The sequence below is a fragment of the Varanus komodoensis genome, unplaced genomic scaffold, assembly GCF_004798865.1.
Source record: "Varanus komodoensis strain SLA01 unplaced genomic scaffold, ASM479886v1 scaffold22, whole genome shotgun sequence".
Lineage (NCBI taxonomy): Eukaryota > Metazoa > Chordata > Lepidosauria > Squamata > Varanidae > Varanus > Varanus komodoensis.
In genome coordinates, this window is record NW_025335606.1 from 9987685 (window position 1) to 10013224 (window position 25540).

The 25540-nt window shown below is 47.2% G+C and overlaps 1 protein-coding gene across 3 annotated transcripts; it reads left to right on the forward strand.

The window, feature by feature from the left end:
* Nucleotides 1-221: 221 nt before the first annotated feature.
* POLI (DNA polymerase iota) lies at nucleotides 222-25442 on the forward strand. Of its 3 annotated transcripts, none has more exons than XM_044431554.1 (10): nucleotides 222-935; nucleotides 7773-7901; nucleotides 9870-10034; nucleotides 11118-11267; nucleotides 15094-15330; nucleotides 15726-15904; nucleotides 17380-17471; nucleotides 19192-19325; nucleotides 20878-21080; nucleotides 22823-25442. In XM_044431554.1, exons 2-10 carry the CDS (start codon nucleotides 7790-7792, stop codon nucleotides 23663-23665), a joined length of 2115 nt encoding a protein of 704 aa, XP_044287489.1. In that variant the 5' UTR covers nucleotides 222-935; nucleotides 7773-7789; the 3' UTR covers nucleotides 23666-25442. The 3 variants fall into 3 exon arrangements, with proteins under 3 accessions (XP_044287489.1, XP_044287487.1, XP_044287488.1); XM_044431552.1 differs by lacking the exon at nucleotides 222-935 and adding an exon at nucleotides 5672-5794; XM_044431553.1 differs by lacking the exon at nucleotides 222-935 and adding an exon at nucleotides 5718-5938.
* Nucleotides 25443-25540: the final 98 nt, after the last annotated feature.

Here is a 25540-nt window from a genome sequence, read left to right on the forward strand (position 1 = left end):
CCCCGCGCCGCCCCCGCCCCGCCCGCCGCGCGCCGGAGACTGGAGCGGCGACGCGCGGGGCGGGCGCCGCCCGGCCGCGGCCGCCTCCCGCGCGACGTGGTTCCTTACGTCGGGGACGGAGGCGGGGAGCGGCGCGGACCAGCGAAGCGAAAGCCCCAGCGCTGGCCCGGCCCGGCCCGGCCCGGCCCGGCGCGCGTCGGCACAGGAGGAGGTGTCCCCGCGCCGGGCGGGGATCGTCGTCCGGGAACCAGCAGCGCTGCCCGACGCTGATTCGCGCGACGCTGGGGCCTCAGACCGGCAAGACGAGGGGCGGCAGCGCCTCTAAGCGTGTGCAGAGTGGCTTTCGCCTCTTGCTTAGCGCTCAGGCGTGCGCGCTTCCAAGGGGGAAGAGAGTTGGCCCTCGCAGGCATTGCCTCCGCAGCTGTGCGGGACGGCGCCCCACCTCCCCTAGCGAGGAGCCGCGGATCCCACACGGCTGGGGAACGGCATGCCTGCGGAGGCCGCTCGGACTTTTCCGCGATGCCTCCCTGCCGGCCATCCAGGGGGCGGCACAACTGGAGTTAAGAACGGAGACTGACAGGAGAAAGCGAAAGAGCGTAACTTTCAGGCAGCGCCTCAGAACGTGTGCAGAGCGGCTTCCTTCCCCGGCCACTGAAGAGACACCAGATGCTCAGAGCCGAGTCATGCTTCCCCGAAGAGCAGCGGCTCTGGGGAAACCAACAGCCCGCCCCGGACACCTAATTTTAGCAAAGAATCGGCCTGGGTGCAGCGCGGCTGGCCTCAGGCCGGAGCTGCGGTGCACAACCAATGGGGGACGGAGCCATGTGACGCGTTCCGCATTTCCTGCACGGAAGAGCCGGCGGGGGCATCCTCCTGCGCCAGCCACATGTTGACCCCGTAAGCCGTCCTGAGCGGTGAAAGCGCTCTTCAGCCAGGTACGCCAGGCGATGGAGCAGGCAGGCAAAAGTTCCACTCGCGAAAGCCTTCCGGGGCTTTTCTTTCCCCGTGCGCCCACAATGGCCCCTTGGGATTCACAGGAGACAATGTGTCAAAGGAGAGGCTGGGTAGCTTCGGGCAAACCAGGGAATTCGGTGTATCAGCTTGAAGATGAGGTGTTGTTTCCTGGTTTGAAAGTTTCATTCTGAACCTGTAGTGCTGCTGTTCCCTAGCAGAGGCCGTTTGGACGGCTGGTCCACGAGAGCTGGAGCCCCCTTTTTCATGTGGAGACCTGAACTGGTCCAGGGGCACAAGCTGAAGTGGAAGTACAGTTGCCCTGTTGCATCTCATCCCACTGAATTAGCTGGTTTTTCCACACACTTGGCTTCACCTCCTCCCGCCGCAGCCTTGGCTCTGTGTGCCCAAAGGTGTTTTTTCTCTGAACTCAAATGCCCTCTTCTTCTCTGTCCACACATCCTTTTTAGCAAATGGGGGAGACCTACAAAGACACACACACGGGGGGGGGGGGGGACTGTCAGGCATGTGTAAATTAGCCTATGCAAGTGTATGTATTTGTCCTGTGGGACTGATCCCTGGAACTGTTCTGTACTTGCAGCACCCGTTTCCTGGAAAGAACATAGCAATATATATAGTGATAATTCCAAAATCCTCATTAGTGTAAAATTTTTAATGAACCAAAAGATCACCCCAAATGTACAACCTTTCCAATCTACTAGCCCCAGCAAGGTGTTCCTCAGTGAGGTCTGCTGTGGCAGGAGACACCAAGGAACGGGTCTTTGATGGTGAAATCACAGTGTGTGTTTGCTTTTCGTTATACCTTGAGATCTTGAAAGCTTTGGTGTCTTTGGTGATCTTTTGGCTGGTATAATAAAGACGTTGCCCCAGTGTGAAACTTTCTTACATTCATGAGCTTGTCAAGCATTAGCAGAATACAACCTTCTAGAGCTAGGATAGTGTGGCAGTCACATCACTGGGCTGGGGACTCAAGAGGTCTGGGTTCCAGTCCCCACTCGGCCATGAAGTCCCTTGGGTAACTTTGGGCCAGTCACTCTCAGCCAAACTTACCTTGCAGGGTTGTTGTGAGGATCAAATGCTGCTAGGTAAGCTGTCTTGAGTTCCTGCCTAGAGGAAAAAGGGTGGGATACAAGAGCAACATAATAATAATACTGCTATTTATGACTGGCATCCCATGTTCGGCCGACAAAGAGGAGACCCTCTGGAACAAACATGCATGTCTACATAGGACGAGCATTGGTACTACCGTTCCCTGTACTCTTTTCCATCCCTGGAGACATTTCCAGATGTTCCAAAAGAGACTGCATTCTACTTATTCATATGAATGAAGTGATCTGGGGATCAGCGAAGTCGGGAAAGTACCAGATGTGCAAGAAGCAACTGCGAAGGACCCCATTCAGGAAGGACTGCAGTAAGAGTTGCACAACATGCCAACAGGGAAGACAAGAAGGGTGTGCAATGAACTTGCATTCAGTGGTCATAGTCGTACAACCTTGACAGTGGTGGTAGTGATTGTGTCCTAAAACCAAAGTCTGCATTCACTAAGGACAAAAGGTCACAGCCTCTTGTCTTATCCTGAAAATCTAACCGTGCCTCTTCTCCAGTAACTCCAGAGCAGCCTGGGGAGAAACCCCTTGGCAAAGTAGAGTTACTGAGTAGTAGAGCTGGAAGGGGCCCAAAGGCCTTGGGGTTGAACCCCCTGCTATTGCAGGACACTAAGCTACACTATCCCACTCAGATGGCTATCCAGATGCTTTTTGAATGTTTTGAAAATGATGCTTTTTGAGAGCCGACAGTTTCTCCAGGTAGTAGGTTCCATTGTTGTACTGCTCTGGCAGTGAGGCAATTCTTCCTGATGTCTAGTCTAAATCTGGTTTCTTTCCATTTTTCTGTGTCCTGCACTCTGGAATGAACAAGAGCTCCTGTCCGTTCTCTTCACAACTGCTATTCGGGTACTTGTAGAGTGCTTCTCTCCTTGAGGCTGGAGAAGATGCCCGGTTCTCTCAGTCTTTCCTCAAAGGGCTTTGCCACCAGTCTCCGGATCATCCTTGTTCCCTATCCACTGAAAGCATGTTCATTGTCAATTAACATGGGCTTGGTTCTTTGCAAAGTAAGGATAAGACTGGTCCCCAGAAAGCATGCTTTTAAGTAGGTATGACATCCCCTCTATTGCAGAGGTGTTGAACCACTTTCAGCCTGAGAGCAAAATTTAATTGCAGAGCCGTAGGCAAAAGGGGACAGGAGCAAAATACTACAAAGAATTTAAAGGTGCAGTCCTGTGCATCGTTGGGATTTTTTTGTGTCTAACCGTGCATCTGATCAGTCAGTAGCTAACCCTGTGGAAAAATATTTCATTATTTGCATGAGGGAAGGAATTCACAAAAGACAGGAAAACCCCAACCCTGAGATTCCTCAGCCTTGCCTTAAAGCAAGCTTGGGCAGCTGAATGCATGTCCCTTTAGAAGCAAAATGGTCCCCATCTCCCAGCAAAGGTAACAGTTCCCAAATTGTGCAGCAGCATGTTTGTAAATTAAGTAAAAGAATGGGGGAGGGAATCGCAAAGTCTCACAGGGCCTACCAAATGCTGCAGCGCTGTTGAGGAGTCAACAAAGGAAACTGGTGGTGGAGGGGAAAGGATGGTAGACCCTAACAACCTATAGCAGCAACATGTGTTGGCCTACAAATCCCACCATCCCCAGCCAGCAGGATAAATTCGGAGGGTGCCACATCAGAGAAATTTGACTTATATTAAATTATATTAAACGTGCTGGAGATGGTAGGAGTTAGGGGAAGTCCAGAGTCCCCAAGTGAGACTCAAGTCTCACAGTAGGCAGTGAAAATTGCTTCTGAGTAAGTGTGTGTCTCATGAGGCTGTTCTACATGCGTTCAGGACTCAGCTCCAGCCGAGACCTGGATGCCTGGCTCAGCCGGGGGGTCAGCAGAGGGATCTAGACCACAGCCCCTTCCGAGTCATGCTAGTTACGCCAAATGCCTTTGCCACGGTTGGGGGCCCTACTGAATACGGCACGGTTTCCATTGTGTTGAAAATGTGATCTTGTGTCACGCACCAATGCAAGCGCAAGAGAAATGGAAATCTGGGAAGCAGGTAAGTGCAAAGAAACGGCCCTTTTTAAAAAAAAAGTATCCATGATGTGCATGTCGACTGGTACAAAGCAGCAAAGGTTTTAAAAAGAAAAGAACCTTTCCTTCCTGAAAGCTAAAGCAACCCCCTTCTTCTCCCCTGTCATGACATTCTCAGAAGAGCTATTGAAGGCAGTGTGGTTTACTTCTGAGTAGACATGGATGTGGCACTTTCCAGCTAGTCATTCTTCACCCAGCATTTGAAGCAATGTGAGAAGTTTCTCTTACTCAGATTCACACCTCTATACATGCACATTAGTAAACCGTTTTGCTAATGATTAGCCCCTCCCCCAGCCCCGAGAAGCCCCTCCTTTTCCTCCCCCCTCCCAGAACAAGTTTAGCACACAGTGGAATATGTAAATTTAATTGGGCAAAAAATGTTTAAAAAGTCATGATTTAACTGGTCTGAAGACATCTTGGATATAAAGTACATTAGCAAATGCATATCATGTGATTCACAAGTGAATCAGGCATTCCATGGCTAGTCAAAATTATTACTGCATATCCCCCTGGAGTTATGTGACCAGTGCCTTTGAGCACATGCAGAATGCTCTTCTGTTGCTACTTCCTCGTCATGAACTTCTCCCATACATTGAGGATTAGATGAAGCGATTTCATATCAGAGACAACTCAGACAGAAAGCTTTTTCTTCTAGACTCTGTGGGTAGGTTAAAATCAGTAGTGAAAGGAACTATTCTGTCGACACCCCCCCCCCTCTCTCACACACACACAGAACACACAAAGAGCTATTCTGATACTCCAAACCAGGGGCAGGGAGAAGATAAACCGAAGTCCGCTTCGGATTTCCAAGAGATCTTCAGCAGGTTTATTTCACTAACAGCAACAGAAAGGTGGTAGGTCCTATAAATTATTGTGCAGAGATGAATAACACAGAGAGAGTTTTCAACATTTATTTTTGGCATTCATGTACCACCTTTCAGAGCAAAGCCATTCCAAGGTGCTTCATTCAGCTGTGCCTTTAATAACCTTTGCAAAACTAAGTCTAAAAGCACTAAACTTCTCAGCAGAGCAAACTGCACGAACAGTTAAAAACAGCAAAAGAATTCTAGAAAGAAATGCTTAACAGATCAAAACAGAATGTTTTCAAGGCATGTCTGAAAGCTAATAAAGGGGGATCCAAAGAGAACTTGGGACTTTCCAGAAATATGGGGCCGCTGCTGAAAAGACTCTGACTCTAGTGCCAACTCAGCTGATACTGGGACCAGGCCTGGGAAAAAAAATCTTGAGGCAGGAGCAGGTGGTGCTTCTAATAATTTGTGTGCATCTACACTGTGAGTCCAGACTGGAGTTTACAAGAGCCGAGCAGGGCTCTCAGACGGCATTTTGGAGGACGTGCATTCGTAGGGTGGCGATAGGGCGGTGAATACTGGACGGCACATAGCAGCAGCACCCCGACCGCACGCCCAGCCCCAGAGCGCCCAGCGCGCAGGGAGGGCGGGATGGCGGCGGAGCCGTCCCTCGTCGCCCCGCCTCCGGGGCCGGCTCGCCCGCCGCAGCCAGCCGGGATTCCGGGGCGGAGTCGGCGCCCGGTCGCTGCAGTCGCGGCGCGCCATGGAGAGCTCCGAGGAGGACGAGGCGGCGGCCGAGCCGGAGTGGCTTTTCCCGCAGGCCAGCGGCGAGCCTTGGAGGCGTTCTCGTGCTGCTTGGCAAAGAGCCCCGTGTAAATACGAGCGGACGAGCAGGGCTCCTCCCCGCCTTCCCACCCCCGTCCCCTTCCACCGAGATCGGCGCGAAGCGGCCCGGAAACCAGCCCGCCACTCTGGTTAAGAGTCAGAAGCCGCTTCCCCTGCTCCTGTTGTGCTTGGTGAACATGGGGCTCCGCGGGGCTGGCATGGGATTAAGGCCGGCGGGACTCGATCGTCACTTACGTTAGGAAAAGAGGCAGGGAATGGATGCTAGAACAGGCAACACGGGATAAGAGGTCGTCGGAATACGGGGCGCTGTGGCGGGCTTTAAGATACGGTGGCGTGTCTCTTAATTTTTGGATGCAGGACCTCGCTTTTAAACTTCATGTACCTTCTGCCCTCAGCTATAGAAGAAAGTCGTTAAGGCTGCAAATTGATATGCACTTTTACCTGGGAGTAACTCCCACTGGATTGAGTGGAGAATACTTCTGAGTAGGCATGCATAAGATTGCACTGTAAATTTGTATGTGGCATCTATGCCTTTTTAAAGTATTAGTCTAAAGTGGGTGCAGGGACCCCAATCCAGACTGGGATTTAACATGAGTGGTGGCGTGTTCGCGATCCAGAGTGGGCTCCCGTGCCTCCTCTAGAAAAAATGCCAAGAAGGCACGGCTGCCAGGCGCACTTTGGCAGTCATGTCTGTTTAGGTCCTAAGTTGGTCTGCACCAGTGTGCACCGAGTTGGCTTGTGTTCTGTGGCACACAGAGTGGAGACAGAGGAGCCAAATGGGGTTGCCGTGGCCACTCTCCAAGCCAGGCAGAGGGTGAAGTGGTGGGAGGAAGCAGCAAACATTGGGGAAAATATAGAAGCAGCCCCCAGGTGCTCACGTAAATCCATTCACGTCCTTTGCAGAGGACAACATCCTTCCCTCCTTAGAAGTTTGCACCCTTAGCTTGACTGTTGCGCCGAAGGGTTGCTCTGCTTTTTGAAACTCTGAAGCCGTAGCACATCCCCCCATGGAATGGAGTGGGACGAGTCTCCAGGTCGCTTGTTTCCATTCATTAGCTGTGCACATGTCCAAATTGGAGCTCAAGCAGGGAATTAAAATTGGGACCTAGAGGTGAGGCATCCCTGCCCTCCAAGGTAAACTTTGGGCTCTCCCCCACAATTGCCTCTGTTGGAAACTATCATTTTTGCTCAGTGCACATGCGTGTGCGATGACCACAGATGGCAAGCAGAAATAAGAACAGGTGAGGTGACCCCAAGAGAGCCTTATGGCTATGGGGCAGGTTAGAAAATTAATAAATAAATAACAGCACTCCAAATGATACTCACACTTCCAGGAATATGTTCTCCATGAGAGGAGATTAACTTTTGCCTGACCCAACAATTGAAGAGCCGAGACCTCCAATTTTGGTGATGTAATATTATGGGGTAGTCCAAATTTTATTTTGGAGTGCACAGCCTTATTTATCTATTTACTATAGTTTTAAACTGCCCACTTGGATTTTTTTTTGGGGGGGGGGGGAGTCAACCTGTCCTGCGGGTGCTAATTAACTAAACACTCTTGGTATTTTTAAAAGGAATTTTAAATGTTACATGGAATTATTCTTAAAACATTTTTACATGGAAGGGTCTTAGAAATTGCATGCAATAGAACCTGTAAAGTTCATTTTGATAGTATTGCCCCCTCCTTTTGTTGTCTGGCAACAGGTTCAGTATCCATTGGTGATTAGGCAGCTGTGCAGAGTTGCTTTCATTGGAATAGTGGTTTGGGAACTCTGTGTGTCCCAATTTGCCATTCCCCCATCCATTGCTCTCATGTCATTAAACACACACTTAGCAAGAGGAAACCCACCATCGCCACTAGTACCATTTATGTCTGTGCCAAGAAAAACTTCTTTTTCCTGTAGTGTGGCTTCCTGCTCTTACAAGCAGAGAAGGAAATCCCATAAAACAGTAGCAACGTCAGTTACATCTGGTAGCTTGTAAAATGCTACATTCTTCTTGCAGCTCACCATCGTGACAAAATGGTATCAGCAGCGCATGCTAAGCACCGAATCATTGTGCACCTGGACCTGGATTGTTTTTATGCGCAGGTGGAAATGATCTGCAATCCTGCATTAAGAGGCAAACCATTAGGTGACTGTACATTTTGTTTTTGAACACTCTTCAAGATGTGCATTTAAACTAGGGCTGGATCAAAATCCTTTGTTCCCCCAGTGGAAGGACACCTTCCACTGGTGAAATGAAGGACCTGGATCGAACCCTGTGGCTGTGCTTGCATTCTCTAATTCTTTTCTTTTGGAAATCAGTGGTAAGTAATTTAGAGTTCCATCTAAATCAAGAAAACAGTACTTGGTCTTGTACTGGTTCAGCGGTTCTTGTTGACTAGTGCAAAGAACTGGGTGTGATCCAGACTTAGTTATACTTCGAGTAGATCCATTGAGATCAATGAGCAAAGACATTTATAGTTATTATTGGATCCATTGATTGCAACAGGGCTGCTCTAAGCATGACTAAGTATGGATCCAACCCCTGATATCCCCGTTTGCTTTGTACAGTGGGTTGTTCTTGGTAATCTTTGAGTGCCACCCTAGGTACCTTTAGACCAGAGAACAGTTTAGGGACAGGTCCTGCTTCTCCCAAAATTGAGTTTTCCAAGATGTTTATCTCTGAATTGGAAGAGAAGGTGTGGTTGGAATGCTTAGCTGAAATGCTACGGCCAGCAGGCCCCAAGGTGAGCCAAGCAGCTGGTGAGATGCAGGCCACCTCTGGTTCTGGGGCTGGCACTGTCGAGCAGGCAGGGGGATGTAACATGGTTAGTTCAATGTTTGATTTCAGATCAAGAGAACATGCCAACTGAGAAGTGTCTAACCTTCCCACAACCTCGCCCAGGAGTGGTGGGAACCTCCCTGAGGGTACAGCTTACTCTGTTTGGTGGGGAAAGGAGAGGGATTCAGTATGGAATGAGCTTCTTGACATGAGCATTAATCTGTATAATTAGCTGGCTTCGCAGCTTGTCTGGTATCTTTTACCAATGACCTCCTCAATGCTCTTTGTGTACCCCAAGCCAGCGTTGTTGGCCCACTTCAACAAAGAAACAGAGCGAGCCAGAAGGGACCTCCTGGGCCATCTAGTCTGACCCCCAGCTCTAGCTGGCTCCACTCATTACATGCCTATCATGTGCATGTCTAGCCTAACATAATAAAGACTAGTCATAAGCCTGTTGTCTTGAGCTGCTTGGAAGGGGGAAGAAGATGAGGAAGAGACCAGCCTTTCACAAAAAGGCCCTATAATTCCCTAAATGCCCCAGGTAGCTATGCTAGCTGGGGAATGCTGGGAGATGTGGGACTTTTGTCTGTCTAAACACACATTGGATTATGCCCCCAGGCTGACACACTTGCTTCTCCTGACTAGCAGGCATTTGAACCTCAGTGATATCTTTGAGTGCTGTCAAATGAGTTGCTATATAGCCAAACGTGAGTCTCTTCTGTTGACAGAGGCCCAGTTCCATGGGAGCTAAAAAAGCAGTGCAGGGAAATATGGATTCTTTTTTAATAGCCGCTTTGAAAGTTGGTAAGTCACTGCCTACAAGGTCGAGCTCAAAAAGAGCTGCTTAGACTTCCTTACCTGAATGAACCAAGACTCTTATAGTACTCTAAGGATTCTTGGTTGTGTTTGCTGCAACAGACTATCACCACAGTCCTTCTGGAAGCTCTCTCCTAAACTCTCCTAACTAGTGAGAGAACTTCTTGCTATTTTTCCAAGTAAATATTTTGCTGTTACCAAAGAGTTTAAATAAAATGACTTCTGCATTTGCCAAATATCCGTAGTCTGTCTGTTAATGTGGTACTGCATTTTCATTAGCCATTTCATTTTTGGCTACAGTCCTTAAACAATCTGTGAGTCTCTAAGGCTGCAGTCTTAGACACTTGCTAGGGCTAATGCCTGTTGAACCAAGTGTGACTTCCTTCTTAGTAAACAAATACGATGCCACTGTCATTTTAACAAATGAAACATTACTGTGAAAATGATTGAAATATACTTGGAATGTGAAACACTTGAGATGGATTTTTCTTTTTGGCTTATATATTTGCCTTTCCCCAGGTGTGCACCAGAAATTCCTGTTAGTCACCTGCAGTTATGAAGCTAGGAATTGTGGACTCAAGAAACTTATGTCAGTGAAAGACGCAATAAATCAGTGCCCAGATCTGGTGCTGGTTAATGGAGAGGATCTGACAAAATATAGAGAAATGTCTTACAAGTTTACAGGTATCATCTCTGTATTCTTGAATACAATGTTGGTGATGGCAATATAATGCTTATTTTTTTGGTTTGGCTTTGACCAGATGATTCACAAGGTCCAGATGTGAAAACAGCTTGCATGTTTCACTCTGGATATGCCTCTCTCCTTCTTCCCACACTTTATGGTAGTGCAAGAAGTCAACTGGAAAGAGGCTGCCCAAGTTATATCAAGATATAAATGGCCCAAGTTCCATGGTGATTATGTCATAGAGGTACACTGTGATGTAATATGACCTAGAAGTGAGGGCATTTTTCAGCATGCTCCTCGAAATGTGTTTAGTTGAATAAAGCGTCTACATGCAGCTGGGAGCAGTTTGTTTGTTTATATCAAACCTGCAGGATGAAATCCTATTGACATTGACACAGAAGGAAAGTCTCCCAAGTCCTAGCATTCTTCCGTTAGCCATGTTGGGAATCTTAAGACTTTTCTGTCCGAACATGCATAGGATTCTATAATAAAATATTAATATAGCACATAAAAAGAAATACATTAAAACAATAGAAAAATCAGTACCCAATGACAGACTCCTGTTTCTTGCACAATTCTTGAGCATTTGGACAGGGCTTGCGACGAAGATGTCTTGCATGTTATTGAGTGGGCGTCCCCCGGCATCCTCTATGTTTGGCACTTTATTAGGATATAGAGGTTGTCACTGAAGGTCCTTTTGCTGCTTAAGACAAGTGAGGACTCAGGGCAGGGCCTTCTGTGTTGTGACACCCCATCTTTGCAACATGAAAATACATTAACCTAAGTAACTTAATTTACTTGAGGTAAATACCTAACATCTCTTTACACTCTCCACAGAGGCTCATGTGGGCCAGGTTCTCTTTCCAGTGGCAGATGAAAGTGTTTATCTGCCAGCAGTGGGAAGACTCAGTGGAGGAGATTGAAACCACAGTAAAGTAGAAACCACTTAATCATTTGTCAGGCAGATCATGCTACAAAACCATGAACTATGGTAGCCCAGCAGGGTTGCTTGTCGTGTTGTATGAACACAGACATTAACTCAGTTACATGGTTTGTGTGTGTGTGCTTGCTTTTATTTACAGCATTATTGGAAGAGTTTACTCCACTGGTGGAAAGGCTTGGGTTAGATGAAAATTTTGTGGATGTCACCGACATGGTCAAAATGAGACTGGAGCAGTGGAAAAAAGATTTCTCTGCAATCTCTTGCCCTGGCCATGTATATAAAAATCAGAGTAAGTACTTTTTTGACCAAATCTACATGAGTATTATTGCACAGGACAAAGAGCGTTCATGATACAGAATAACACTGAAGTGAGGTAAATGAAACATAGAACATAGAAAAAGAGCGAGTCAGAAGGGGTCTCCCAGGCCATCTAGTCTGACCCCTGACCCCAGCTAGCTCCACTCATGACATGCCTACTATGTGCATGTCCAGCCTATCCTTGAACACCCTCACTGATGGGGCCTCAACCACCTCCCGTGGAAGCGCATTCCATACTTGGGGTCCTAACTAACAGGAAGTCTTCCTGGCATCCAAACTGAACCTTGGTTCCTTGAGATTGGCTCCATTGGAGCGCATCCTGCCTTCCTCTGCAGGTCTCTACCCACCTCCATGTGACACCCCCTCACATACCTGTATGTCGCCAGCAGATCCCCTCGGAGTCTCTTCTCCATGCTGAAAAGACCCAGTTCCCTCAGTCTCGCCTCCTACGGCTTTCCCTGCAATCCGGCCACTGTCCTTGTGGCCCTACACTGCACTGACTCTAACCTGGCTATATCCTTCCTGTAATGTGGAGCCCAGAACTGAACACAATACTCCAGTTGCGGGTGCACCAGAGTCGTACAGAGTGGCAATAATACCTCTCTCGAACTAGAAGCCACACTTCTGGCCATGCAACCAAGGGTGGCATTTGCCCTCTTGACTGCTGCTGTCACACTGCTGACTCATGTTTAGCCTGCAGTCGACCAGCACCCCAAGGTCCCTTTCACAAGTGTTGAAAGCCGCTTGTCTCCTAACCTGTACTTATGACGCCCATTCCTATGCCCCAAGTGCAAGACCTTGCGCTTATCCACATTGAACATGAAGATGTATTGCAGTCTTAATGGGAACAGGAATTCTGCTTTCGTGCTTCATCTTCTGTACAGTTTTGCAGGTAGTTCTTATATAGGAAGCCCTGTGGGTGAGTCGCCCTGAGTTCTGGAGATGGGTTGGTTACCTGGTCTGGAGAGGGCTGCATGCCTTCAGAAAGATCAGGTGCATAGACTGGGGGCTCTCCTGGCTCCATCACTGTCAGTGGAATCTCAGGAGACAGCAACAGCTTGGAGCATCTTTTACCATCTCTGATTGGTTCACCAGTTCCTGCCCCCTCTCAGGCACAGCTGATGACCTCAGGATTCTTGCAGTGCTCTTATGTGGGGCTGCCCTTAAGGGAGACAGATCATCTGATTCCCCACTGCCCCCAACCACATGCACCTACGGGAAGCCCCTCAAGGGCGTGAGGAGGAGGGCAAGATACAGTTGGGCAGCTGTGCCCAGTTGGAGGAAATGCTGTCCAACGGATTCACTCAGGCAGATGTGGGGGAACCTGCGAAGTGGCACTGCTCTTTTCCATGGTGCTGTCCAGCTGATCCCCCCACCCCGGTCTGCCCGAGCATGCAGCGGGGGCTCTCTGTCGTCTGTCCCCTCTGCTCTGCTGCAGGCATCAGCCCTGTTTGCTCAGCAGAGGTGGCTTGCCGGCTCAGTGAGCCAAATGCAATTGTCAAAGAGGGAAGTCTAATTCCTTCCCACGGTGTCTCCTGGGACTCTGCCTGGAGGACAGAGAGGGAAGGAGCTGGCAGGAGGGAGGAGAGTCACCATCGTGGTCCTGAGGTGCATCGAGGTGAAACATCCCGAACCGTGGTAAGCACACAAGGTTGCTAGTCGTGACATGTGAGCCCAGTCGGCAACACAGACTTCCCAGTAACTCCACTCATACTATATTTAGACTAAAACTGTGGTTTGTCTGAAGTGCACTGAGACACTTGGTGGCTGGTGTCTTTATACAGTTTATTAAAACAAGCCAACTTCAAACTGTGGTTAATGATCCTGGCTTGTTTCCTGGTTTGGATGTATCGACAGAGTGGCATTCATTTGGAAATGGAAGCAGATCCTTCCTGCCCTCTCTCAGCTGCTCTAAGGGCAAGAGGGGGGAATGCCAAGGCCAAGATCTGTAAGCTGTCCTGAGCACTTGAAGCAATAGGACGGGATATAAATGTAATTAATTAATTAATACATAAATAAGATTTGTGCACCTAACACTAAACCCTGGGTTAAAATTACATGTATACCTGGACACTGGGCCTTTCAAGTTACTTACACTGGTGCAGGCTGACCAGTAACTTCTTCCCACTCAGCATCCAGTAGCCTGTTTGGGAAAGGGTGCTGCTCACTGACATGACAAGCTTCTAAACTGGTCTTGGCCTCTTCAGTTGCCCTGTTGCGCTCCACAACAATAAAGAACCATGGCTTAGCCTGAGATTGCTTCCCAAACCTGCGATTCCCAAAGTCCCCTGTGGATAGGTAATGATTAGTACGTTGGTTTCAGTCCACCGGTGGTGTCGGTATGGTTGTTCCTAGGGATGTTCGAGCATCCATTTGGGGGTGGGAATCCAACAGGTCCCTGGGCTCAACTCCCCAGACTCCAGTCCACCTTGCAGGAGCTCAGAGTCAGCTCCTGGTGAGTGTGCCAGCATTTATGGGGTGCTCCCAAGGAACGGGGTGCCAAATGCTGCACAAGCAGTGCCCGCTGCTGCCAACATCAGCAGGTGGAGGAGAAGTCCTGGGAATATGGAAGAGGGGAGCTGCTGGCAGTTGCAGATGGGGAAGTTTGCCAGCTGGGTGACCAGGGGTTCCTGAACATGCGCAGGATTCCTCTTGGCTGAGCTCGCTTTGCAGGACTGGACTGAGCACGGGAAGATATCTGCAGATCCTGGAGGGATAGACTGCAAAAGTGTTCATCCCAACGCTAGTTTTTACCACATGTACTTGTTCACATGCCTGGGTGACAGTTTTTATATATTTATTAGATTTATATCCCACCTTTCCCACCTTTTTTCTTTCTAAAAACTCAAAAGTGGCTTACAAGTATTCTCCCAACAACCCTGTGAAGTAGGTTGGGCTGAGACTGGCCCAAAGTCACCCAGTTGGCTCCATGGCTAAGCAGGGACCAAACCCAGCTCTCCTGCATCCCAGTCCCGTACTCTTAACCACTACACCACACTGGCACATAAATTGTACCCATGTGCAACTATTTGATTTGCCTAGAACTATCTGGATCAGTTGTTGGCATTGACTTGTACATGGATTTGCAGTCCAAATTGCACTTCGCTGAAGCTCTTGGGAGCTGAGCTTCAGTGGTGAGTGGGACAAGATGCCAACATATTTTATTGTAAAATTCCTCTTGCCCCAAGAAGCCTTAGAAAAACATTTCAGCCCTTATGGATGGAGAAAACAGCACACAAAATCTGGAGACCACCAATGGATTGGTGGCAGGGGGAAAGGCAATTGAATCAGGGGAAGGGGCATGGCCCTCTTTGGAATCCCAGGGGGCAGATTTAGCCCCCAGGTCTGAATTCCTACACCCCTGGACTAGAATGGGCAAGTCCACAGCTGCCATGCAAAATAGGTGATGGCTGTTCTGGAACCCCAAAGAGGCCATGGCAAGGCCAAAAAGTTGAATTACTCCAAAATTTCTACTTCATATACTGCAAGGGCAGCTCACAGCTTGGAAGCCTTGTATGGTTTTCCAGCTGCTTTTCGATGATTCATTGTTAATAGCCTGAGGTGTGCATTTTCCTTCTTGTTTTCCCCCGTAGGTGACTATGCGAGGACTGGAATTATTTGCTTCCATTTTGAGATGAATGCCAGTCTGTTGTATGTCCAAAATGGGAAACAAGCCAGGATCATTAATCACAGTTTGAATGTGGCTAGTTTTCTTTGAATGCAAAGTGTCTGGTGTGCTAAACAATGATTGGTCTGTTAACTACAGCTCAGGGTAATGTCCTCTGTTTGCTTCCCAGCTGTCGATTTACATGACCCAACACATAGAAGGTTAGCAGTGGGATCACAGATCGCAGCAGAAATGAGAGAAGCCATGTACAACAGACTGGGCCTTACTGGCTGCGCAGGAATAGCCACCAATAAATTACTCTCCAAGCTGGTGACCGGAATCTTTAAACCGAACCAACAAACTGTTCTTTTGCCTGAGGGTCGGCAGGACCTGATGGTCAACCTCGGCCTCTTACGGAAGGTGCCTGGTAAGATGGCTGCAGATTGCCTTGCCTTTGTTTGGAGTGCATTTATCTGTGCATATCTGAATAAGAATGCTGGTCTCAGAAACTTGGAGGGATTTCAGCTTTTATTGTCTGTGCCTTTACCTAGGCCCTCCCAGTTCAAGTCCTCCAAGAATTAAGGTCTCTGGCTCAGAGGTAGAGCATAACCGCTGCATGCAGCTGCTTCCAAGGTCACTCCTCTCATCTCTAGCTTTGGCTGGAAAATCTTCTAGCAGAATCCCTGGAATACGGCTGCTGAGACTAACAAGGCCAGGGCCTGATCTCAATGGAAGGGTCTCTCCACCTCCCTAAAAGATGTGGGCCCCTCAGCTTTTCACAGCTGGAAAACTCTGCTGCTTATAATTATTTTCCTCGCACAGGCATTGGCCCTAGAACTGCGAAGCGGCTCATGGCACTGGGACTTCACACGGTGAGTGACCTCCAGACATGTTCCTCTGAGATGCTGGCAAGAGAGCTGGGGGTTCTGACTGCACAACACATCCAGAAACTCAGCAGGGGAGAAGATGACTCTCCAGTCACTCCATCAAGGAGTCCTCAGGTATGTCAGAAGATGCATCTTTACAGGATCCTATTGCTGTAATTATTATGTATTGCTGTAATGATATTCTACAATTTTCCTCTGATGAGGACCCCAAAGCAGCTACATGATCCTCCTCCTATCCATGTAATCCACACAACAACCCTGCAAGGTAGGTGAGGTTCAGAGTGAGGGCCTGATCCAAAGCCACCCCACAAACTCCATGGCTAACTGGGGAACGAAAACCCAGATCCTCCCTCCAACAGTCTCTTAATAGCATTCTCTGTCATGTATTAGTATTTTATTTATTAGATTTATATCTTGCCTTTTTCCCTTTAAAGTACTCAAATCAGCTTACATCATTCTCCTCCTGCTGCTGTCTGCCTCATCCCCACAACAACAACCCTGTGAGGTAGGTTATGCTGAGTCTGGGGCTGGCCCAAAGTCATCCAATGAGCTCCATGCTGAGCAGGGACTAGAACCCAGATCCCGAGTCCCAGTCCCATTCTTCTAACCACCATGTGACCACTGGCTCTCGGGTGCAGAGAATATGAATTGAATCGAATCTTAGGGCATCGGATTCAAGCAGTGAGTCTGCTATTCCTTGCTGTCAGCTAGACATGCTGCTAATGGCATCAATGCAATTAATGTCTCCTTTTTTGTACAATGGAAATGCTATTTGCATTTCAAGGGTGCTGCACTGATGCCAGCAAGAGCTTCTTTGAAGTTCAAATAAATACACAGCCCTTTCTTCAGCTGTGTATTTATTTATTTGATTTATATCCTGCTTTTTCCATAGAGCAAACTTAAACCAGCTTACAAAATTCCCCTTCTCCCACTCTCAGTCTTATTCCCACAACAGCAATCCTGCGAGGTGATTCACCCAAAGTCACCCAGCTGGTTCCATGGCTGAGCAGGGACCAGAACCAGGCCTCCTGAGTCCCAGGCCAGCATTCCTAAACACTGCACCACAACGTCTGCGACCAACGAACAACACAGGTTGAGGTTCTGGAGCTTCTGTGCTTATCGTGCAGGAAGTGGGCCGAGGTTCCACCCTCTTGAAATAGCCTTTTTAAAAACTTTCTCCCATCTCAGTGGGGCTATGGAAGTGGCTCCAGGTTCACTAAGAGGAATCCCTTAGGAGAATCCTCCATGCACACGGACATGGATGGGGACCAACAGTTTCTTGCAGTAAATGCATCTGGCACACAAGTGCCTGCCTATCCCATAATGACAGGCCATTTGATACTGCTTGAATCAAGACAGCGATCCATCAGGAAACTGACCTTTGTTCATTCCCCACCCTGTGCTATTTCAAAGATGATTTCATGGTGAACACAATATGAACCCTTCGGGAGGAAGTACAACTGGGTAGGAAATCAGCCAAGGACGAATTTATAGATCTGTAATTTCCTTCCTCTTTTATAAGTTCTGCATTCATTTGCCCCACTTGTAATAATAGTAATGTATTGTTTTATTTTAAAAATACTTTGCAGTCCATTAGTGACGAGGACTCCTTTAAAAAGTGTTCTTCTGAAGCCGAAGTGAGAAAGAGAATGGAAACGCTGCTAACTAATCTTTTTGACAGGTGACTATTAATTTCAGTGAGAAGCGGTATATGTGTAATACAGTGTGATAATATGATAATGTTATTCAGAAGCATATATGAACAGAAGTGTATTCATAGGGATTATCATCATTGCTAATGCTACTACTACTACTACTTAGTAGTAGTAGTAGAGGACTTGAAGCCGCAGAAGAGGGACACTGCGGGGAAGTGAGCTGGCTGCTTACCACCTGCCCATTCCTAACCCAGTTGGTTGCCTTCTGTGTGCTCGACCGTTGCCCTGCTACCTGAGTGAAGCTGGCATAGTTTGCGAGATGGGTGGACCTCCCTAGTTGGCTGAAAATGCCAGCCATGTGCCTGATGCTGGAAGGGCCTTTCTCTGCCAGCCCAGAAGTGGAACGGCCTCAGAAACAATGCCATCAGAACAGAGCACACCAAACAGGGCCACCCGCTTGTAGAGAAACGTAAGGGCCACTCCCATAATACCTTGGCCAGTTTGGTTGCTCAACATCTTTGGTGGGGGGTTGGTTTCTTTCTTAGGGCTTGAGTATGTGCCTGGGGCCAAGCGGGGGGTGGGTGTTGAAGCAGTCAGCATGGTGGGACATGGAGTGAGAGATCGCCCTGGGAGGAGGGCTAGCAGGAAAAGAGGACGTTGGCTTTGCAATGAGCAGTGGTGCCATGTGCCAGTCCTGCCTGCACCTGCCAGTTGGGTGGCTGTCCTACCAGCCTGCCCTTGGGGCTCCAGATGCAGCTTTTCAATGCCCGACCAGTGCAGAATAAGACCTCCCTTATCCATGATGTGGCTGATCTGGCATGGCTAAGCAAGACTTGGATGGGAGGACAGGGAGGAACTGGTCTCTGGGCACTTGGCTCAGTATCAGGGCCAGCTTGAGGCCCAGGAAGCAGGCTAGCCCTGGTCTGTATAAGTCCTCTTCTCCAGGCTCCCTGCCTGACTGCAAGTCTGGAGGGTTTGCATCAAGACAGACCCGGGGATTCTGCTGGTGTGCCACCCAAGAACTACCCACTGCCTAGCAGTCTCCTATCTGAGCCGACAGAGACCATCTTGGATGTGATGCTGAGGTCCCTCGGGTAACCAGTTTTGGAGGAGGTCAATGTCCATGCTCCACTCAGCTTTCATGGCCTCCGCGACAATCATAGGAGCACCCCAGCATATCATTGCTCCAGAACAAGTAGCAGAGCCCACTTGCTTTTTTCAGCTGGTCATGGAGATGCTGATCTGAAGGTGGGAAGGCTGAATCTTTCCCTTCATCCTGGTCAGATCACCGCCTGTTTGAGATTTAGACTGAGGGCAACCTTCCCTTCCGCAAGGACAAGGGAACTTAGCCACTGGCCAGCTGAATGCACTATCAGATATGCCTCAGCATATGGTAACAGTTTTATTGAAGTGGGTTTCACTGGCACCTTAGGGACTAGCATATTTGTTATGGCATAAACTTTCATGGCGTGCAGTCCACCGAGGAATGGGGACTAGAGAACACAGACTTTTCTGCCATAATATATTTGCCAATTGTTAAGGCGGGGTGCCACATCTCAGACCAGCAGGCCAGTCCCAGCCTAGCCGGAGCCTCAATCCAACCTTCTGAGATGGTTGCACAATCTTTCCTTGAACACTTATTTTCTGACGATTTCCTGATTTTAATGTAGTTTTTTGACAGTTCTGAGAGATGGACATGCCTCTCCTCTCTACCCCTCTCCTCTCTACTCCTCTCTTTTTTACCAGGTTGCACAAGGATGGTAGAAAGCCACATACAATAAAATTAACCATTCGCCAGATTTCTGCTGCCAAGCAATGGCTTAATCGGGAGAGCCGGCAGTGCCCGATTCCACCTCATGTGATCCAGAGGATTGGAACTGGTAAGCTCTCCACATGGTGCTTGGCCTTTGCCCTAAGAGGGACAGCCGACAAACACCCCCATTCTCATCTGCCCCCCCTTTATTTTTTCAACATTTATATTTTTTCATCTCCACATCTAAACAGATTCCAGAACAATAAAAAGAATAAAGCACTATATAAAAAGTGGAATATAAACTATGGCAGGCCAATCAAAGAAGCTTCTAGAATAATGGTGTTTCCAGGAGGTACCAGAAGCTACGCAGTGTTGGAACCTGCCTGGCCTCCAGAGAAAGGGGGTTCCACAGAAGGTTCTTCTTCAGGTGGACTCCAGAATGTCCATGCAGAACCACCAGGAGCATCCCATCGGATCACCTCAGTAACCAGAGAGAAGGATAATGAAGAAAGAGTTCCCTGGGGTAGCTGGGTCCCACCTTGTTTAAGGGCTTTCTGCAGTAGTACATGAACCTTAAACCTGATTCAGTAGCGAATAGGCAACCAGTGAGAAGGAGGCAACTGGGTAAAACGGCATTTATTCGACAGGGAAACTATTCCCCAGTATGCTTGGTGCTTGTGCACCCACTGGAGAAATCCGCAGTGGGTTGCAACGAATTCAAAGTTCCCGGAATCTGGCCTGCAGATCCAGCAGTGGGCCAGCTTATTCTGAATCACAAAGATTCCAGACACTTGCAAAACAACAGAGATGTGAACAAAATCGTGCACTTGTGCATTAGCACAAGTGTGCCTTAACACTAATGCACATTCTGCAAAACATGTGCTAGTCTGCATGAGTTAATGTGCTAATTCACATCAAGTACTGTGAATTTGTAGGTGTGTACATTAGCATTAATGTCAAGAAGCACAAATAGAAATAGATTCTGGATAAAAAATAATAATTCCACCAGTGAGAGAACAACAGAACAAAAGAGGTCTGAAGATCTGCAAAACAATCTTCAAAACAAATGAATTGGGTTTAATAAAATTCATACATCCCTAGCAGGTCTAAGACTCCTCGCCCCAAAGTGGAATGAATGGAATTCTTGTCAAAGTTCCCTCTTTTCTCCAGGCCTGGCTTTTACTCTGCTGTAAATGAGGCGTTACATCTCAGCCAATCTGAGGATTTTCCATTCCTTCCCAAAACCTGGGCTGCCAAAACTTCTCTGAGCAATTGAACATTCAATGCCATCTTGCCAGCAAAAGACCAAAACACACGTTGTTTTAAATCCATATCTAACAGTGGTGTCTTTTTTTTTTAATTATTACGCAGCTGGTGCTGGGGCAGGGGCTGGGAGCAACCCAGGTCAGGACCCTGGTGTGAGGATGTGTAGATTCTTAAGTTCTAGATTGGGGCCCCTGCACCTACTGCAGAATAAACATGGGGGAAGCAGCCATGTAGCTGTTACTTCTGGCTGTAAATTAGTATCTGTTTTGGTCCTGATTCGTATTGGGAAGGCTCACCCCCAAAAGCACAATGCAGGATCCATGCTGGAATTTTGGTCCAGGTTTTGTGTGGTACAGTATAAGAAGCAACTGCATTGATGGTTTTCCATGTTCAATTTCCATGTTTGTCTCCAGATGACTCCAGTGTTAAGACACACCTGGTTGGTCTCCTTATGCAACTGTTATACAAGATGATCAACGTGAAAGGTCCGTTTTATATAACTCTTTTGAACGTCTGCTTCTCCAACTTCAAGGACCCTCCTGCCTCTGCCAAGCACTCTATTGGGTTTTATCTAACCAGGCCGTCACCTTCTTCAAGCAGTGAGAAACTTGTTCGTGTAAGTTCAAAACTTTTTCCTTTCCTTTCCGTTCCGTTTTTCTTTTAGAGCCCTCTGCATCTCCATCACTTAAGGTACTTTATGGTCCAAAGGAACGCACAAGAGCAGAATCATGTTTGCACAAAATTGTCTGAAAAAGACAAGAACTTGCCTTTAAAAAAAGATAGCTGCAATTTTTTGCAGATTAATTTTCCTTTATCCCAGGTTTTAGGAACAGTGTTGCAAAACCAAGTACTTCACTGTATTTTTGTCTTGTCCTTACAATGCTTGTGTTTTTGTACAGTAGCCATTTCCCCCATAATTACTTTTAAATGTAAACATACAGCAGGGGCTCCCAGAGATGAACGGCTGAAAATATGTAGGAGAAAGACTCTGATCCATCAGTTTTCTCAGGGGTACAGATTAGGTTGGCTTGCTTATAAATGGGAACCGAACAAAACCCTTGAGTATTCCTACCCTGGAAGTCGCTCTTCAAGGTTTCAGGCAGAAGGAGATCATCATTATCTGCTACCTGATCCTGAGTTGAAGACGGCAGCTTCTGTAGAAACAGACAGTTCAGGAGCTAAATCCCAGGGGAGAAATCCTGCAGAAATTGATAATTGTGGCAGTGGTACTGTAGCAGATTTGCTTGAATGGCTGGAGAAAACCTTTGAAGAAACCCACACTTGGGATGGGGCTAAAAATTCTGATATTGACAAGGGCCACAGGGCAGGTTTAGCAATAGCCATTCAAAATCTTAACTAAGCGTTCCTCTGCTACTGCAGATGATTGCAGATGCCAGGGATCTAACCTGTTTTTTATTATTTATCAGTATCATCATCATTATATACTGCCATTTCCTCTGCAAGGGACACAAGATGGCATACAAGGTCTTTCTCCTGTTCTCCATTTTATCCTCAGAACAACCCTATGAGGTAGGTTAGGCTGTGAGTCCATGACTGGCTCAAGCTCACCCTGTGAGCTTCATGGCCAGGTGGGACTAGAACCCAGTTCTCCCCAGTCCCAGGCTAACACTCTCGCCACTGCTCCATACTGGCGATCTTCTCGAAGCCAAAGGTATGCTATATCACCAACAGCATTGTGGGACTTGGCTGGAGTAGAGCCCCGGGGCAATATAAAATGCCTCTGACTCCAGGCCCAGACAGAGTAACTAGGCAGTAAGACCTACTGAAGTCAGCCTTTTTTGGTGCGTTGTACTTGGCTTTAACATAAGCTGAGCTCTACTGGAATGGACCAAAGGTTCTGGGAAGCCCACAAGGAGACCATGCTTTTCCCTGTTGTTTCTCCCATCACTTGCGTTGAGACATATACCGTCCCTGAACCTGGAGATGTCCTAATGCCCTTTAATAACCTATCCTCTCTGAATCTGTCAAAACCCCCTTCAAATACCGTATTAACCTAGTGGTTCTCACCATAATTGCTTTCAACAATTGTCAGCTAATATTGGATCCAAGTGAAAGTCATCAGGACGCCATTCATAGTACTAAGTTTGCAGATGAGAAGGCTCTAAAGGAGCTGGTTGCCTGGTCACCTATGGTGCACAAGAAGCTTGTCCAAGCAACCAGACAGCAGAGTATTTGCGGATCAGTAATAATGTTTATGGACTAACAGATCTTGGACTTATTCAAACATGGTCCTAAATTACTGCCACATGGAGAAAGAGTAACTGCAGGGATGGGTCAGCCATTTGCTGCAATCATCTTTTTCACTATGTGAAATGTTTTTCATCCTTTGTATTTCAGAAAATGGAAAATATGAATGTACAACATGCAACTCCAGCAGGTCAGGTGGATATTTGTGAAGACTTACCAGAGGCCAGAAATGCAAGAAGTGTAAAAGCTTCGCTGGAGACCACAAGCCTCCCAAAAGAAACCAACATTCCTGAATTCCCGGCTCACTTGCTTCCTGCTGGCATTGACTATGATGTGTTTAATCAGCTTCCAAAGGACATTAAGGAAGAAATCTTATCTAGCCAAAAAGAGGAAAGAGATACTGCAGCAACCCCTTTGCATCAGACATTACCTCCCTGGAGGGAGGAATTGGCAGACAGGGCACAGGACAAAACCAGCTGCGCTCCTTCGCATTCTGGAAGAACCCGTCAAAACTTTAGTGCTTTGGCTTTTGAACCCACCAGTGAGAAGCTGCCACAGACTATGGATGGTTGTGCTTCCAGGCGCTTTGTTCCTCAACACAGCCCTCTCGAGACTGCTGGAGAGCTCACCGAACATGCAGATCCTGTGGATGATAACGATTTGTCCCCAGCGCTATCTCCACCCTCTCTTCTCTGGACTGGTACCCCAGAGGGGCGGGAACACCCAGAAAAGTTGCAGCCAGATGATGGGCCCTCACATTGTGCCAGTGGGAAAGAAGGTCCCAAGCTGGACCTGCCGTCTTCTGTTGATCCCAAGACCTTTTCTGAGTTACCTGCAGAGATACAGAAGGAGTTGTTGGTGGAATGGAAAGGCCAGGAGCCCATTTCCAAAATTCAAGCCAGCAGAACTCCTGAGAAGCTCAAAAAGCACAAGAAAGGATTGCCTTCGAGCCCTCAGTCAAACAGCTTATTGAGATATTTTAAACCACGGTGATTACATCGATGCTTTATGTCGGTGCCCATGTGCCTCAACTCCGTGGGTTGGCCAACACATTCAGCAGAATCTGACTGGCGAGTTCTCGGATGACGCCATTTCAAAAAGCAAGATGTGAAAAAGCCACCGTTTTTCAATGCTGTTAAGAATTAGAAAAACCTCACGGTCCACGTAACGGTCACAACAGTGATAGGAGTTCGCGACTAGCTGATGCGCCGTTTCTACGGGGCAGGGTTTTGCTTCACTTGAGGGCACATTCAAAAATGCAACTTCCTTCATCTCTCAGCTGAATTACTACAGTCCCCAGAGAAGTCAACCACCAAATTTGACTTTCCTTCTAAAAATTAAGCCTGTTAAACTTTCAGGGGGTATAATTAATGGGAAGGGTGGCAAGATACAAACTGCCACAGCAAATACTTCACCCTCTACTCCCATAACCGCAGATATGGTAGCAGTTGGTTTTCTGACCCATGGAAAGGTGGGAAGGAGGAAGAGATAGGAAGAAGGACATATTGTAGCAACATAAATCAGAGGAAAATAAAAGATGGTATACATCCTCTCTTTCTCACTGCAGTCCATGGCACAATTTCATGCTGCTGCAGAAAGGAGAAAAATGACAAGCAGACATGTTCATGTACAACTAATCGCAGAGTGCAGAAGCTAGAGTGGCCATTCAGAATGGTGCTCTAGGAATTGCACTTTGTGGTTTGGCCTCCCGGCTGACCACCTCCTGGTGGCATTCTGACTCTTCTCTTTTTCTGGCAGCAGAAGCAGAGTAGGCTGACTTGTACTGCATGTGTGTTTGTGTAATCAGTGTGTGTGTGTGTGCGCGCAGACAAAGAAATTTTTGGAGCAGGGCACTCTCACGAAAGAAAAAAAAGGAAAAAAACTCAAGGAGGCTTCAGCTTTCATCCTTGAATTGGACATTGTTAACTGTACGAATGAAAATTCCTGTTTGCGCTAAACATATATAATAAGAGTGTAAAGTCATGTAACACACAATGCTCCTTCCCATTAAAATCTGGAATAAAGCGAAACTGATTAGATCCTCATCCTAGAATTAACCTTCTTTTAAAAAAAACCCTTTGAAACAGAGATATTTTTAGTTATAACTATTCCTGTGTGGGTGCTTTACTCATAGAAAAAGTTCAATTGCCAGGTATGTGAGTGCCATATGTGATTAAAAAGATAAAAGTTGCCCAGGATGGCACACGGTAACCTGTAAGTTAGGCCTCTTGGTTCTTCCCTTTTGTAAGTTCGTCCACTGTTATTAGCTGTAATGAGAACTTTCAGCCCAAGTGAAGTGGTGCTGTTATCTACCCAACCCCTAAGTATGCCTGGTGGGAATAGAACGTGGGGAACACTGCAAATTATTAATACTTTTAATTGCTGGTGTCATTATTTGCTGGGAGAAATGAACAGAAGGGGTTCTAATGCATTGGAAACAGTACTCTCATGGTCTTCAGAAGCAGATAAAGGGGAGAATTGTGTTCAGTTTTCATTTTAATGAGAACAAATTCACTCTTCGGAAATCAGTGTTTGGAACAAAGTATAGTTATATTTTGGTGTTTGCACTTCTCAGCCAAAAAAAAAAAAAAAAAAAAGCCAATCGAAGACTCCAGTATACTCAAAAATATATACATGGGTACATATTTGCATAAAAAAGGGGAAAAGAATATAAAAATATTATAAAAGGGGAAACTGATTGCAAAAATGTTTTAAGCAACCTTGTGTGCAAAAATGTATGAGAAATAATATACACAATAATGTCTCCAAAGGCTTCTATTTTTATTTTTCATCTTGTTTTGTTGAAGTTGTGAATTGATGTGGAGATGGAACAAACTGAGGACTCACACAATGTACAACTGAGAGATA